The sequence below is a fragment of the Palaemon carinicauda genome, chromosome 43, assembly GCF_036898095.1.
Source record: "Palaemon carinicauda isolate YSFRI2023 chromosome 43, ASM3689809v2, whole genome shotgun sequence".
In the NCBI taxonomy this organism is placed as follows: domain Eukaryota; kingdom Metazoa; phylum Arthropoda; class Malacostraca; order Decapoda; family Palaemonidae; genus Palaemon; species Palaemon carinicauda.
Genome location: NC_090767.1, coordinates 60,165,757 through 60,178,084, shown reverse-complemented (window position 1 = coordinate 60,178,084; position 12,328 = coordinate 60,165,757). Strand labels below are relative to the sequence as shown.

General features: G+C 39.3%; 1 protein-coding gene across 4 annotated transcripts in view; it reads right to left on the bottom strand.

The window, feature by feature from the left end:
* Positions 1 to 1,584: 1,584 nt before the first annotated feature.
* ClC-b (chloride channel protein 7) overlaps positions 1,585 to 12,328 on the bottom strand; it is a 74,767-nt gene continuing 64,023 nt past the window's right edge. For 3 of the 4 annotated variants that reach the window (XM_068365864.1, XM_068365866.1, XM_068365867.1), the window contains 5 exons: positions 11,575 to 11,744; positions 10,380 to 10,559; positions 8,852 to 8,941; positions 6,040 to 6,246; positions 1,586 to 4,382 (listed from right to left, as the gene is read on the bottom strand). In XM_068365864.1, coding sequence (XP_068221965.1) covers positions 4,026 to 4,382; positions 6,040 to 6,246; positions 8,852 to 8,941; positions 10,380 to 10,559; positions 11,575 to 11,744 — 1,004 coding nt within the window. In that variant the 3' untranslated portion in view covers positions 1,586 to 4,025. Of the gene's footprint in view, positions 4,383 to 6,039; positions 6,247 to 8,851; positions 8,942 to 10,379; positions 10,560 to 11,574; positions 11,745 to 12,328 lie in introns of all 4 variants that reach the window. The other variant, XM_068365865.1, reaches the window with a different exon arrangement.

Below are 12,328 nucleotides of genomic sequence, written 5' to 3'. Positions count from 1 at the left end.
GGTTTAGCTTAAGACCCACTAACTTTTATAGCCTTAGAGTGAAGCAGACGATGTAAAAAAAACATTTAGGTGATAATAGTTACCGCTTGGCTAAAGAGATGTCACTCTTACCAGCATTTCTAATTCCTTTAAGTCCTTGGCTTTCTTACAAAGTTGTATTTCAAGGTTATGTCGATAGATTTCCTTAGGGTTTTGCTAGACAGAAAAATCACAAATTTTAAGTAATTTGTATTTTTCCTAACATACTTACCAAGAACTACTTTCTTAGGAGTTACCTGGAATCTCCTCTCAACCGACCAGAGTTTTGTGTAGTCTACCCTACTTCCGTTTTCTGTGGGGACTAAACCACAGCACCAAAGTGTCGGGTATAAGGTCTGTATGCATGAACTGTACGAAGTTAAGATAACCCAACTGCAATGCTATGAATCGCAGCAAATCTGACAGCATCCAGCCTATGGTAAATTGATTGCGGACAGAAAAACAGGAGCGCCAAAGGGCCGAGTAAGTATAAGGTCTGTGTGCACGAACTGGGCGAAGTTAAGATAACCCAACTGCAATGCTATGAATCGCAGCAAATCTGACAGCGTACAGCCTGTGGTAAATTGATTGCGGACAGAAAAACAGGAGCGCCAAAGTGTCGAGTAAGCATAAGGTCTGTATATATGAACTGTACTTCTAAGATAACCCACTTACAGTAAAGTATTCACAGCAAATCCAAGTATGTACAGCTTATTGCGGGTCTCATTAAGTTTTGCTCGGCAGAAAACCCACAGCACCAAAGTGTCGAGCAAGTATAAGGTCTGTACGCACGAGTATAAGGTCTGTACGCACGAGTATAAGGTCTGCGTGCACGAGTATAAGGTCTGCGTGCACGAGTATAAGGTCTGTATGCACGAACTGTACAAAGTTAAAATAACCCACTTGCAGAGAGCAATTGGCAACTAATCTGACTGTGTAAAGCTTATTGTAGACCTCCTTTAGATCTCCTTAAACTTTTACTTGACAGAAAAACTAAAACACCAAAGCACCGAGTAAGCAGAAAGGCTTCACAAACAAATTTAAGATAACTTCTAGTACAGTATTCGCAGCAAATGCGACTACGTACAGCCTATTGTGAATTGATTGCCATGACTTTAACTGGCTTGTAGGCCTTCCACATTTCCAAAGGTGAGATGAGGACTATGCTATTTATAAAATAATGTATAGTAAAACTTTAAAACAATAACTTATACAGTACACATACGCTTCGATAAATCAACACAAAGCGACAGTGGAAAACTAAGACTAAAGACAAGAGAGCTAGAAAAGAACTACAGTCTAAATCAGATCGATCAGATCACGGTAGAAATCACAGGGATAAGTATTAACCCTTTTACCCCCAATGGACGTACAGGTACGTATCACAAAACTCATCCCTTTACCCCCGTGGACGTACCGGTACGTCCCTGCAAAAAACTGTTATTTATATATTTTTTTGCATATTTTTGATAACTTTATGAGAAACTTCAGTCATTTTCCAAGAGAATGAGACCAACCTGACCTCTCTACGATGAAAATTAAGGCTGTTAGAGCAATTTTAAAAATATATATTGCAAAATGTGCTTGAAATAAAAAAGACGCCTGGGGGTTAAGGGTTGGAAAGTTCCAAATAGCCTGGGGGTAAAAGGGTTATTCACCTCAGAGGCCATAAAATGTAAGTAGTACCATTAAATTGATATAAATGCAGTACGTATCACATCGACAACTACAGACGTACTCGGAAACAAGTCTTTTCTATTTATGTTTGGGAGGAGGAAAGATGGTTTTCTGGATGGATAACCCAACACGTTCGTAGATCAGACAGACGGAAGATTTGAAATCCCTGAACTAAAGTCCGAGACAAAACACTCGCTCATAAACAGTACTGACCACGACGGGCAAAGCGTTTTCCGTAGTACGGAAGAGCCGCTTTTGAGATATTAAAAATAATCAAAATAACAAGATATATATTCGCGTTTCTTCAAAAAGGCCCGTAAAAGAAACAAATTCAAATAAAATCGCTATATTTCGACTAATATACTTTGGTCCTTGTCAAGGTGTACATGATCGAAATAGCGATTCATTTTTATTTTTGTTTCTTTTATGGGCATTCTTGAAGAAACATGTTAACCCTTTTACCCCCAAAGGACGTACTGGCATGTTTCACAAAACTCATCCCTTTACCCCCATGGACGTACCGGTACGTCCTTGCAAAAAAATGCTATAAAAAAAAATTTTATTCATATTTTTGATAACTTTTTGAGAAACTTCAGGCATTTTCGAAGAGAATGAGACCAACCTGACCTCTCTATGACAAAAATTAAGGCTGTTAGAGCAATTTAAAAAAAATATACTGCAAAATGTGCTGGGAAAAAAATAACGCCCTGGGGGTTAAGGGTTGGAAATTTCCACTTAGCCTGGGGGTAAAAGGGTTATACTCTCCGATTACAGTTAGAAGAAAGACATATATTTACATATAAAAACTGGAATGCAAGTTACAAATTGCTTCACAAATTAGGAAAATGCTAAGCAATTTCACGAGTAAACCGAGAAACATTCTAAAAGGGAAGGACTCGTACCGTAATCAAATATTAAAACAAACGGTAAAATCACTTCAACAGGTTATGTGAGCCTCGAAGAGCACCAGTGAATTGGAGTGTCCTCGACGTACAACCTTAACGCCGAGGTTTAACCGAGTAGCCGTCGGTACGAGGCTGAATAGACAGCATGAATCAATCAACAATTTCAACCTTGCCATAACGAGGCAGAAGATATAATAACTATTTAAAATGATAAAATGAACAAAATACTAAAACAGGAATGTAACAAACACACCAACGGGAGAAAACATAACAGAGCCGTGCGTAACAAAACCAGGGCCACAGACATTTTCAAGGCAATCAAATTCGTCTTCCTAGTTTTCACGTTCTTATCAAATTGTCCTTCTTCTCAAGCTTTTAATCTAATTTCATATCTTATATACAGATATTCTTGGGTCGGACTTGCGAGACTAAATGCCACACAATTCTAGTCGAAGGAAATTAAATTTATTTGGTGGTATAAATCAAAAGCTTTAAGGCACTTATAAGCTCTCAATTCGAAGCATATTTAGATAATTACCTAATATAATATTTAACTATACTAATTAAATAATCTAAGTAGACCCCAGTTGAAAATGACGTGGACCCAGGTTGAAATAGCACGGCTAAACTCACTCGTTCGTAAACCAAGTTTCAAAATATACACAACAATAACATTAAGCACCATTTGGTTCAACACAACGAACTCGATATCACTAAACCTACACGCAGTAAAATCGTAGAAAAATAGTTCTTTTATAATAAAAAAACAACTTTGGAACTTACAACTCGGTACTAAAAATAGTCGAGATAATAAAACGCTTTCCGACTCTACCCTATACAACGCTGCCGTTCCAGGCATCGGTAGCTACAAGATGGACCAGTTCGTATGAGTATACTGTACATCTTTATTTGAATGTCGTAATCTATTAGGCCCAATTTCCAACATGGCCTTGTTGTATATACAGCGGACTCCCATCCACGTTCGTGTTCTGTTTATACGGTTGAGGAAAGTCTTAAAACCTCTTTCTAAATTTACACACATATGTTCTTTTTATATATAACAATATTTAGGCCTTGATTCTTTATTGGAAGCACAGAGAGAAGACTTCTTGGCTACTGAAAAAAAGATTTTAAAAAACATCTGCTAATAATTTTAAATACTTTCATACTTTGCTGAGATTTTAAATATATATCGTATAGTTTTCTTCCATAATGTTACGTTTGAGAAATTACTTGACGAATAACTCCTCATTTCTTTCACGTTAAAATACCATTTCCGAACACAAACCTCAAACGCCCGCTCATTTCGAAGGGTTTAAACCACCCACCTCGAAAAAGCCTTTTGACAACCTCGCGATACGTTTCTAAAAGAGCCATGTCATGGAATGCTATTCTGGAGTCCAGCCCAAAAAAGGACTCCGCAGCCTAAACGTTACTGTAGATGATCAACTCTTCCATGTGTATGCGTCCCCTGTGTTTCCAAACCCTATACTTCACCAGATCCTTGCGCGTGACCATTCCCACGACCTCGTTGTCGTCGTTCGTCACCACCAGGTGCCGCAGGCCTAGCGCCCTGAACAGGTTGAAGATGCGCGGCAGGGTGGAGCAGGCCACGACGGAGTAGGGCGAGGGGTTGATGAAGGGCCGCAGGTCGATGGTGCACTGCAGGTCCTCTGGGTCGAGCTGGACCTGCGCCAGAGTGTAGAATCTCGGGTAGGACTCGCGGAAGAGGTGGATGTCCACTCTCTTGTCTTGCCAGACTTCCGCGTTCTCGTTGAACACCTGTTTGGGGAAGAGAAAGCTTTAGTTTCCGAAATACAAAATCATTCGCTATTCTTTCAGAGTTTTGTAAAGATCCTTATTATTATTATTACTACTATCCAAGCTACAACCCTAGTTGGAAAAGCAAGATGCTATAAGCCCAGGGGCTCCAACAGGGAAAAATAGCCCAGTGAGGAAAGGAAATAAGGAAATAAATAAATGAAGAGAACAAATTAACAATAAATCATTCTAAAATAAGTAACAACGTCAAAACAGACATGTCATATATAAACTACTAACAACATCAAAAACAAATATGTCATAAATAAACTATAAAAAGACTCATGTCCGCCTGGTCAACAAAAAAGCATTTGCTCCAACTTTGAACTTTTGAAGTTCTACTGATTCAACCACCCGATTAGGAAGATCATTCCACAACTTGGTAACAGCTGGAATAAAACTTCTTATCAAACATCAAAGCTAAAACTATCAGAATAATTAAAGGTTTCTCAATTAAACGTCACTGAATTTACAGCATCGTAGGGTAAAGTATCTACATACCTCTTGATCGAAAGCATAAATACTACTTTCTACCTTCTACCTGCATCTTTTACATCATAGTTTTTAAAATGATTGAGATACAAACTTCTATTTGCCATACATTTTCTCTACATATATCTATTTGTCATAAATTTTCTATCAATCAATTTGCCATACATTTTCTGTATTTGCCATACATTTTCTATCAATCTATTTGCCATACATTTTCTATCAATCTATTTGCCATACATTTCCTGTATTTGCCATACATTTTCTCTACATACATCTATTTGCCATACATTTTCTATCAATCTACTTGCCATAAATTTTCTATCAATCATCTTGCCATACATTTTCAATCAATCTATTTGCCATACATTTTCTATCAATCTATTTGCCATACATTTTCTGTCAATCTATTTGCCATACATTTTCTATCAATCTACTTGCCATACATTTTCTATCAATCTACTTGCCATACATTTTCTATCAATCTATTTGACATACATTTTCTCTCTATTTGCCATACATTTTCTATCAATCGATTTGCCATACATTTTCTCTCTATTTGCCATACATTTTCTGTATTTGCCATACATTTTCTATCAATCTATTTGCCATACATTTTCTCTCTATTTGCCATACATTTTCTGTATTTGCCATACATTTTCTATCAATCTACTTGCCATACATCTTCTATCAATCAATTTGCTATACAATTTATATCAATTTACTTGCCATACATTTGTATCAATCTATTTGCCATACATTTTATCTCCATTTGCCATACATTTTCTGTATTTGCCATACATCTTCTATCAATCTATTTGCTATACATTTTCTATCAATTTACTTGCCATACATTTCTATCAATCTATTTGCCATACATTTTATCTCCATTTGCCATACATTTTCTATCAATCTATTTGCCATACATTTTCTCCCTATTTGTCATACATTTTCTATCAATCTATTTGCCATAAATTTTCTATCAATCTATTTGCCATACATTTTCTCTCAATGAATGTGTACTAAAACATTTCTTACAACACAGACTTTCAAATATCTCTTCTCGAATCTAAAATAACTATCCAACAAACTCTCTCTCTCTCTCTCTCTCTCTCTCTCTCTCTCTCACCTTATGCTTTAAAAGAACCGTGAGCTGTGATCGCAGCACGAGACCCCGGAGTCGCCCGAACGTCTTAAAGAACCGCTCGTCCTCTCCGGAGACAGCCGGCAGCTCGTCAACCACGGGAAAGCCGTTGTAAGTGTACTTCTCCAGGATTGTCACGATGCGTTTCACGCGCTCCACAGCCCTCAGGGTCACGACCGGTCGATTCATCACCTGGAAATGTTAGTTATTATAATTTCTAATACTTTAAGAGTGCACAATGTTAGTATTACTAGCTAAGGTACAACCCTAGTTGGAAAAGCAGGACGCCGTAAGCCCAAGGGCTCCAACATGGAATAATAGCCCAGTGAGAAAAGGAAATCAGGAAATACATAAACTATATGAGAAGTAATGAACAATTAAAATAAAATATTTTAAGAACAGTAGCAATATCAAAAAATTTTCATAAATAAACTATAGAAAAAGACTATGTCAGCCTGTCCAACATGAAAACATTTGCTACAAGTTTGAGCTTTTGAAGTTCCGCCGATTCAACCGATACGAAGCAGCAGTGGCGTATCTAAGGGTGGGACGGGGTAGAGGGCTTTTTGTAAGCAGGGTCAGAAAAATGGATTTTGAGCGAAGCGAAAAATCTATTTTTGGGTGAGATGGCCATGACGTCCTGATGGAAGGTTCCTTTAGTAGCTTCCCAAGGGTATATATGACTACAGTGATATTCCCAGAGAATCAAACCAAAGGTTTCACAGAATTCTAACTTCTGGCGCGTGTACCCTTAAGATTTACTCTCAAGGATATCGTATATAATCAGGGGACGTATTCTTGACACGCCACATGGCAATCTGCACCCTGAATAGCCTTTACGCTTCGAGGGGGATACGTGGCAGAATTAGAAGGGTAGCTGCATCAGAGGTTACCCTAGTTCCCCTACTACTATCATATCACAACCGCGCCAACTCCCTCTGGCGGTCATTCCTTAATTTGTAGCGCCTCGCTACAGTGGTGTTCCCTGTTGATCTGACATTTTCGATCGATTTCTAAGGAGTAAGTTTACATTTTAAGTTATTATCAACTCACCAGGGTAAGGGAGAGAGGGCCCTCTTTGCTAAACCACCCGACCACTGAATCTCTAACCATCTATAACAAAAATGTGAGAGAGAGAGAGAGAGAGAGAGAGAGAGAGAGAGAGAGAGAGAGAGAGAGAGAGAGAGAGAGAGAGAGAGAGAGAGAGAGAATCCTTAAATATTTAATATAAAAAGTAAAATCTACTTCAAGTAACATTCCCGGATCTTACGCTTGTTTCTACGCTGTAAAGTAATGTTCTAAGTGTTGTACTGAGCAAGACTGTACTTAAATAGAAACTTATTAATGTAAGTACCTGGTTTTCATATAATGAGAGCATTTTATAAGTACTCTTTCCTGTTAACCCATTTACCCCCAGTCTATTTGGAACTTTCCAACCCTTAACCCCCAGGCATTTTTTTTTCAAGCACATTTTGCTATATATATTTTTGAAATTGCTCTAACAGCCTTAATTTTCATCATAGAGGGGTCAGGTTGGTCTCATTCTCTTGGAAAATTCCTGAAGTTTCTCAAAAAATCATCAAAAATATGCAAAAAAAAAATGTAAATAGCAGTTTTTTGCAAGGACGTACCGGTACGTCCATGGGAGTAAAGGGATGGGTTTTGTGAAACGTACCAGTACGTCCTTTGGGGGTAAAAGGGTTAATTACATGTCACTTTATTACGGGAAAATCCCACCTACGTAGAAATTTGCCAAGTCGGGTCTCTTGGAGTGATTAACAACGTAGGGAGGGGTATAACTATATATAAATATATATAAACAATAAATTAACAAACTTTTATATAAAAACCTGTGATTTTATTCAATGGCATAATTCAAACGATATATCCTTCAAGATTACGTAAATACAGCGCTCTTCTCTCAAACTGAATAAATATCTAGTGATATTTTGCAACGTTGGCAGACTTGGCTAATCTGATTTCATCTGATTATTACCTCCGCCAAAGTTATAAAATTATCTGTTTATTTAGATATCTGTTTTGTCTGTCTGTATACGAGAGAGAGAGAGAGAGAGAGAGAGAGAGAGAGAGAGAGAGAGAGAGAGAGAGAGAGAGAGAGAGAGAGAGAGCTATTCACAAAACGATAGAATTACTTCTTACACAGAAGATAAAAGGAGAGAAGTGTATGATCATGCGAGACGTCAACAAAATAGAGAGAGAGAGAGAGAGAGAGAGAGAGCTATTCACAAAACGATAGAATTGCTTCTTACACAGAAGATAAAAGGAGAGAAGTGTATAATCAAGCGAGACGTCAACAAAATAAGTTTTGTAAGCGAAGATTAATCTTTCGATATTACTAGACGTTCTGTTACTAAACTTCCCCAGAATTCTGATCTCGACATCCTCTATCGTTGATCACCCAAAGCTTCACCAAGTTAACCCTTTTACCCCCAAAGGACGTACTGGTACGTTTCACAAAACTCATCCCTTTACCCCCATGGACGTACCTGTACGTCCTTGCAAAAAACTGCTATTTACATTTTTTTTTTCATATTTTTGATAATTTTTTTTTTGAAAATTCAGGCATTTTCCAAGAGAATGAGACCAACCTGACCTCTCTATGACAAAAATTAAGGCTGTTAGAGCAATTTAAAAAAAATATACTGCAAAATGCGCTGGGAAAAAAATAACCCCCTGGGGGTTAAGGGTTGGAAATTTCCAAATAGCCCGGGGGTAAAAAGGTTAAAAAACACTACCTTAACTTTCCCGCGAAACTCCGAAGCTCGGCGTAACTCACCTCCGACGCGTAGATGTTGTTGGAAAGGGGCGGGGCGTCCCAGCCCATGATGGGGACTCCCGTCATCTGGATGTGAATGTCGTACAGACCCTGCGGACAAAGGAGGTGGTTTAGGTGCCATAACAAGGATGTAGTTTTTTCTATACCGAGAAACCAAGACGACATAAGCAAGATTAGGGATTATGTTATTATATTAACACAGATTAACCATCCGTTGATACGGGCTGTGTAAAAATGGCCGTAAAGCTCATGACTTTACCAGGGAGCAAGGGGCGGGGGGAGGGCCCCAGGGGTGAGGGGAGGGCCCCAGGGGCGGGGGGAGGGCCCCAGGGGTGAGGGGAGGGCCCCAGGGGCAGGGGGAGGGCCCCAGGGGCGGGGGGAGGGCCCCAGGGGCGGGGGGAGGGCCCCAGGGGTGAGGGGAGGGCCCCAGGGGCAGGGGGAGGGCCCCAGGGGCGGGGGGAGGGCCCCAGGGGTGGGGGGAGGGCCCCAGGGGCGGTCACGTGTCAACATACTTATGGCGACACTTTTAAGCGAAACTTAAAAAGGAATATTGATAGAAAAAAACTGAAAATAGCACTAAAAAGCTAAATAATTTCTCTATAAAACTACGTAAACAGACGATGCACCAATTACAACCTTGAGTTTATATTGGATTAATAATTTTGGCATCTAGAGCCTGGTGTTAGGAATTGGGCGAGCATTTGGCGCTCTAGTTAAAATAAAGTTGGAGACCAGGAAAGGAGGTGTTGAAAAACCTGAAGCAGTTGCAACTAAGGCCCAATGGGATGCTGCAAAGACACTGTACAATTTGCTGATAAATCTTTCTTAAAATTAATATATATGAATTGGTCTTTTAACGGCCATGAATACAAAAGTAGAATTATTTAATGTTCCTCTTACTTATAAATAAAAAGACTTGTGATAGATACAAATAAGTAGAGTTAGTTAAATGGTTCCTCTTACTTATAAAAAGACTTTTAAAGGCTACAAATAAAATAGAATTACTTAAAGGGAACTGATTTATATAAAAAAAGACTTTTAAAGGCTACAAATAAAATAAAATTACTTAAAGGGAACTGATTTATATAAAAAATACTTTTAAAGGCTGCAAATAAAATAGAATTACTTAAAAGGTTCTTTTGACTTATAAAAGACTTTTAAAGGCTACAAATAAAATAGAATTACTTAAAGGTTCTTCTCACTTATAAAAAAGACTTGTAAAGTCTACAAATAAAATAGAATTACTTTAGGGGTCCTCTTACTTATAAGAGAGAGAGAGAGAGAGAGAGAGAGAGAGAGAGAGAGAGAGAGAGAGAGAAGAGAGAGAGAGAGAGAAAGAGAGAGAGAGAAAGAGAGAGAGAGAGAGAAGAGAGAGAGAGAGAAAGAGAGAGAGAGAAGAAAGAGAGAGAGAGAAGAGAGAGAGAGAGAGAGAGAGAGAGAGAGAGAGACAGAGAGAGAGAGATGTAATGACTGCATATAAAACTACTTTAGGGTTCCTCTCACTCATAAGAAAAAAAAAAGACGTCACCTCATTGAAATAATCCCCGACCCATTTCGCCACCATCAGGACGATCATCAGCGGAAGCCCGAAGGTGATGTTGCCGACGGCTTCCATGAGGATGACCGTGAGGCTGAGCGTCATGCGCACGACGCCTCCCAGCATGGCCCCCGCCCCGACGAGGGCATACTTCCCCTCGTCGACCCAGTCCTGCGAAGTTGCGATTCGAGATTAGATCTTTGTACTATGGAAGAGGTGGACTATATTCAATTTTTTTTAATGAGGAGCGATTGCACCACCTCACAGCGGTGCCATTTCGGGGAACTTTTCCGAGTTAAAAGGGCACCCCCGGCGAGTCGGTGTAAATCTGCCTCACTAAAAAGAATTGACTATTATTATTATTATTTGCTAAGCTACAACCCTAGTTGGAAAAGCAAGATGCTATAAGCCCAAGGGCCCCAACAGGGAAAATAGCCCAGTGAGGAAAGGAAACAAGGGAAAATCTATTTTTTTTATTATTATTATTATTTGCTAAGCTACAACCCTAGTTGGAAAAGCAAGATGCTATAAGCTCAGGGGCCCCAATAGGGAAAATAGCCCAGTGAGGAAAGGAAACAAGGGAAAATAAAATAAGAAGAGTAACAACATTAAAATAAATATTTCCTATATAAACTATAGTATGGACTGGTGGATCCGTCTTCATTTAAATAATGGAATGTGGCATATGGAAAAGATGAAGACTATAATCAATTTCTTTTAATGAGGCGCATTTGCACCGCCTCGCAGCGGTGCCCTTTGAGCTCAGAAAAAGTTCCTGTTTATTGGTTAAAATTATCTTGTCCAACCAATCAGCTAGAAGGAAACTTTTCCGAGCTAAAAGGGCACCCGTGCGAGTCGGTGTAAATCTGCCTTTGATGTTCTACTTTCGAATGTGTTTGACAAATTATATCAGAACTTAAATTGTAATATAAATTTTGTACTAATTTTGCTCATTCAGTTTCTGATTCTCAAATACGATAGTGATTTGCAACTTTGAGTTTATCTTGGAAGTACCCAGGTCACACAAACCGTCCAAGATCATTTATATAAGAAACACAGAACAGAAACATTAAATTGAGATGTGGAGAACAAATTATTAAAGAGAAAAAGCAAAGAAAAACAAGAAAGAACAAAAAGACGAACGTTTAGTGATTATCAACAACAGCGACGGCTCATCTTCTCGTACCTGGTCAGGAAAGAGGGTGGCCATGGTCTTGCCGACGATCCGGCCCCAGGCTGCGCCGCAGAGCAGCGTCGGGATGAAGAGGCCGGCGGGTATTCCGAGGCCGTAGGTCCAGCAGGCCAGGAAGTAGTAGCAGACGAAGAACACGCTCAAGGTCGACCACGAGAAGGATCCTGCCGAGACAAAGTCATTATGGTGGTGCTGATATTGGTAACATTTACTTTAAGTAGTAAAAGTTGATGTAATGGATAAGCTAAATAGGCTTTGAATTGATTATATTTAAGGTAAATGACCTGGAGATGGGGCCATGAAGCTATTCAGAATACTAAACACTGTGTAAGGCACACTGATGGAAGCTACTACGAGGTAAGTCGCGGATACCGTACGACCTTGTGTCCTTGCGATTGAGCATTATCATCATTACTAGCTAAACTACGACCCCACTAGGAAAAGCAGGATACTATAAGCCCAAGGGCCCCACCATGTCATCAACTTTTAATGTTTCTCAATGCCATAACTCCAAAATACTAAAATCCTCCCAAGGGATTTCCCTTAGAAGGAAGACGTAAGTAAGGCATACCGATGGTAGCTACTACGAGGGAAGTCGCACATACGACCTTGCGTCCTTTGCGATTGGATATTATCATCATTACTGGCTAAACTACGACCCCACTTGGAAAAGCGGGATACTATAAACCAAAGGGCCCCAATATATCAGTAACTTAAAAGTTTCTCAAAGTCATATCTCCAAAACACT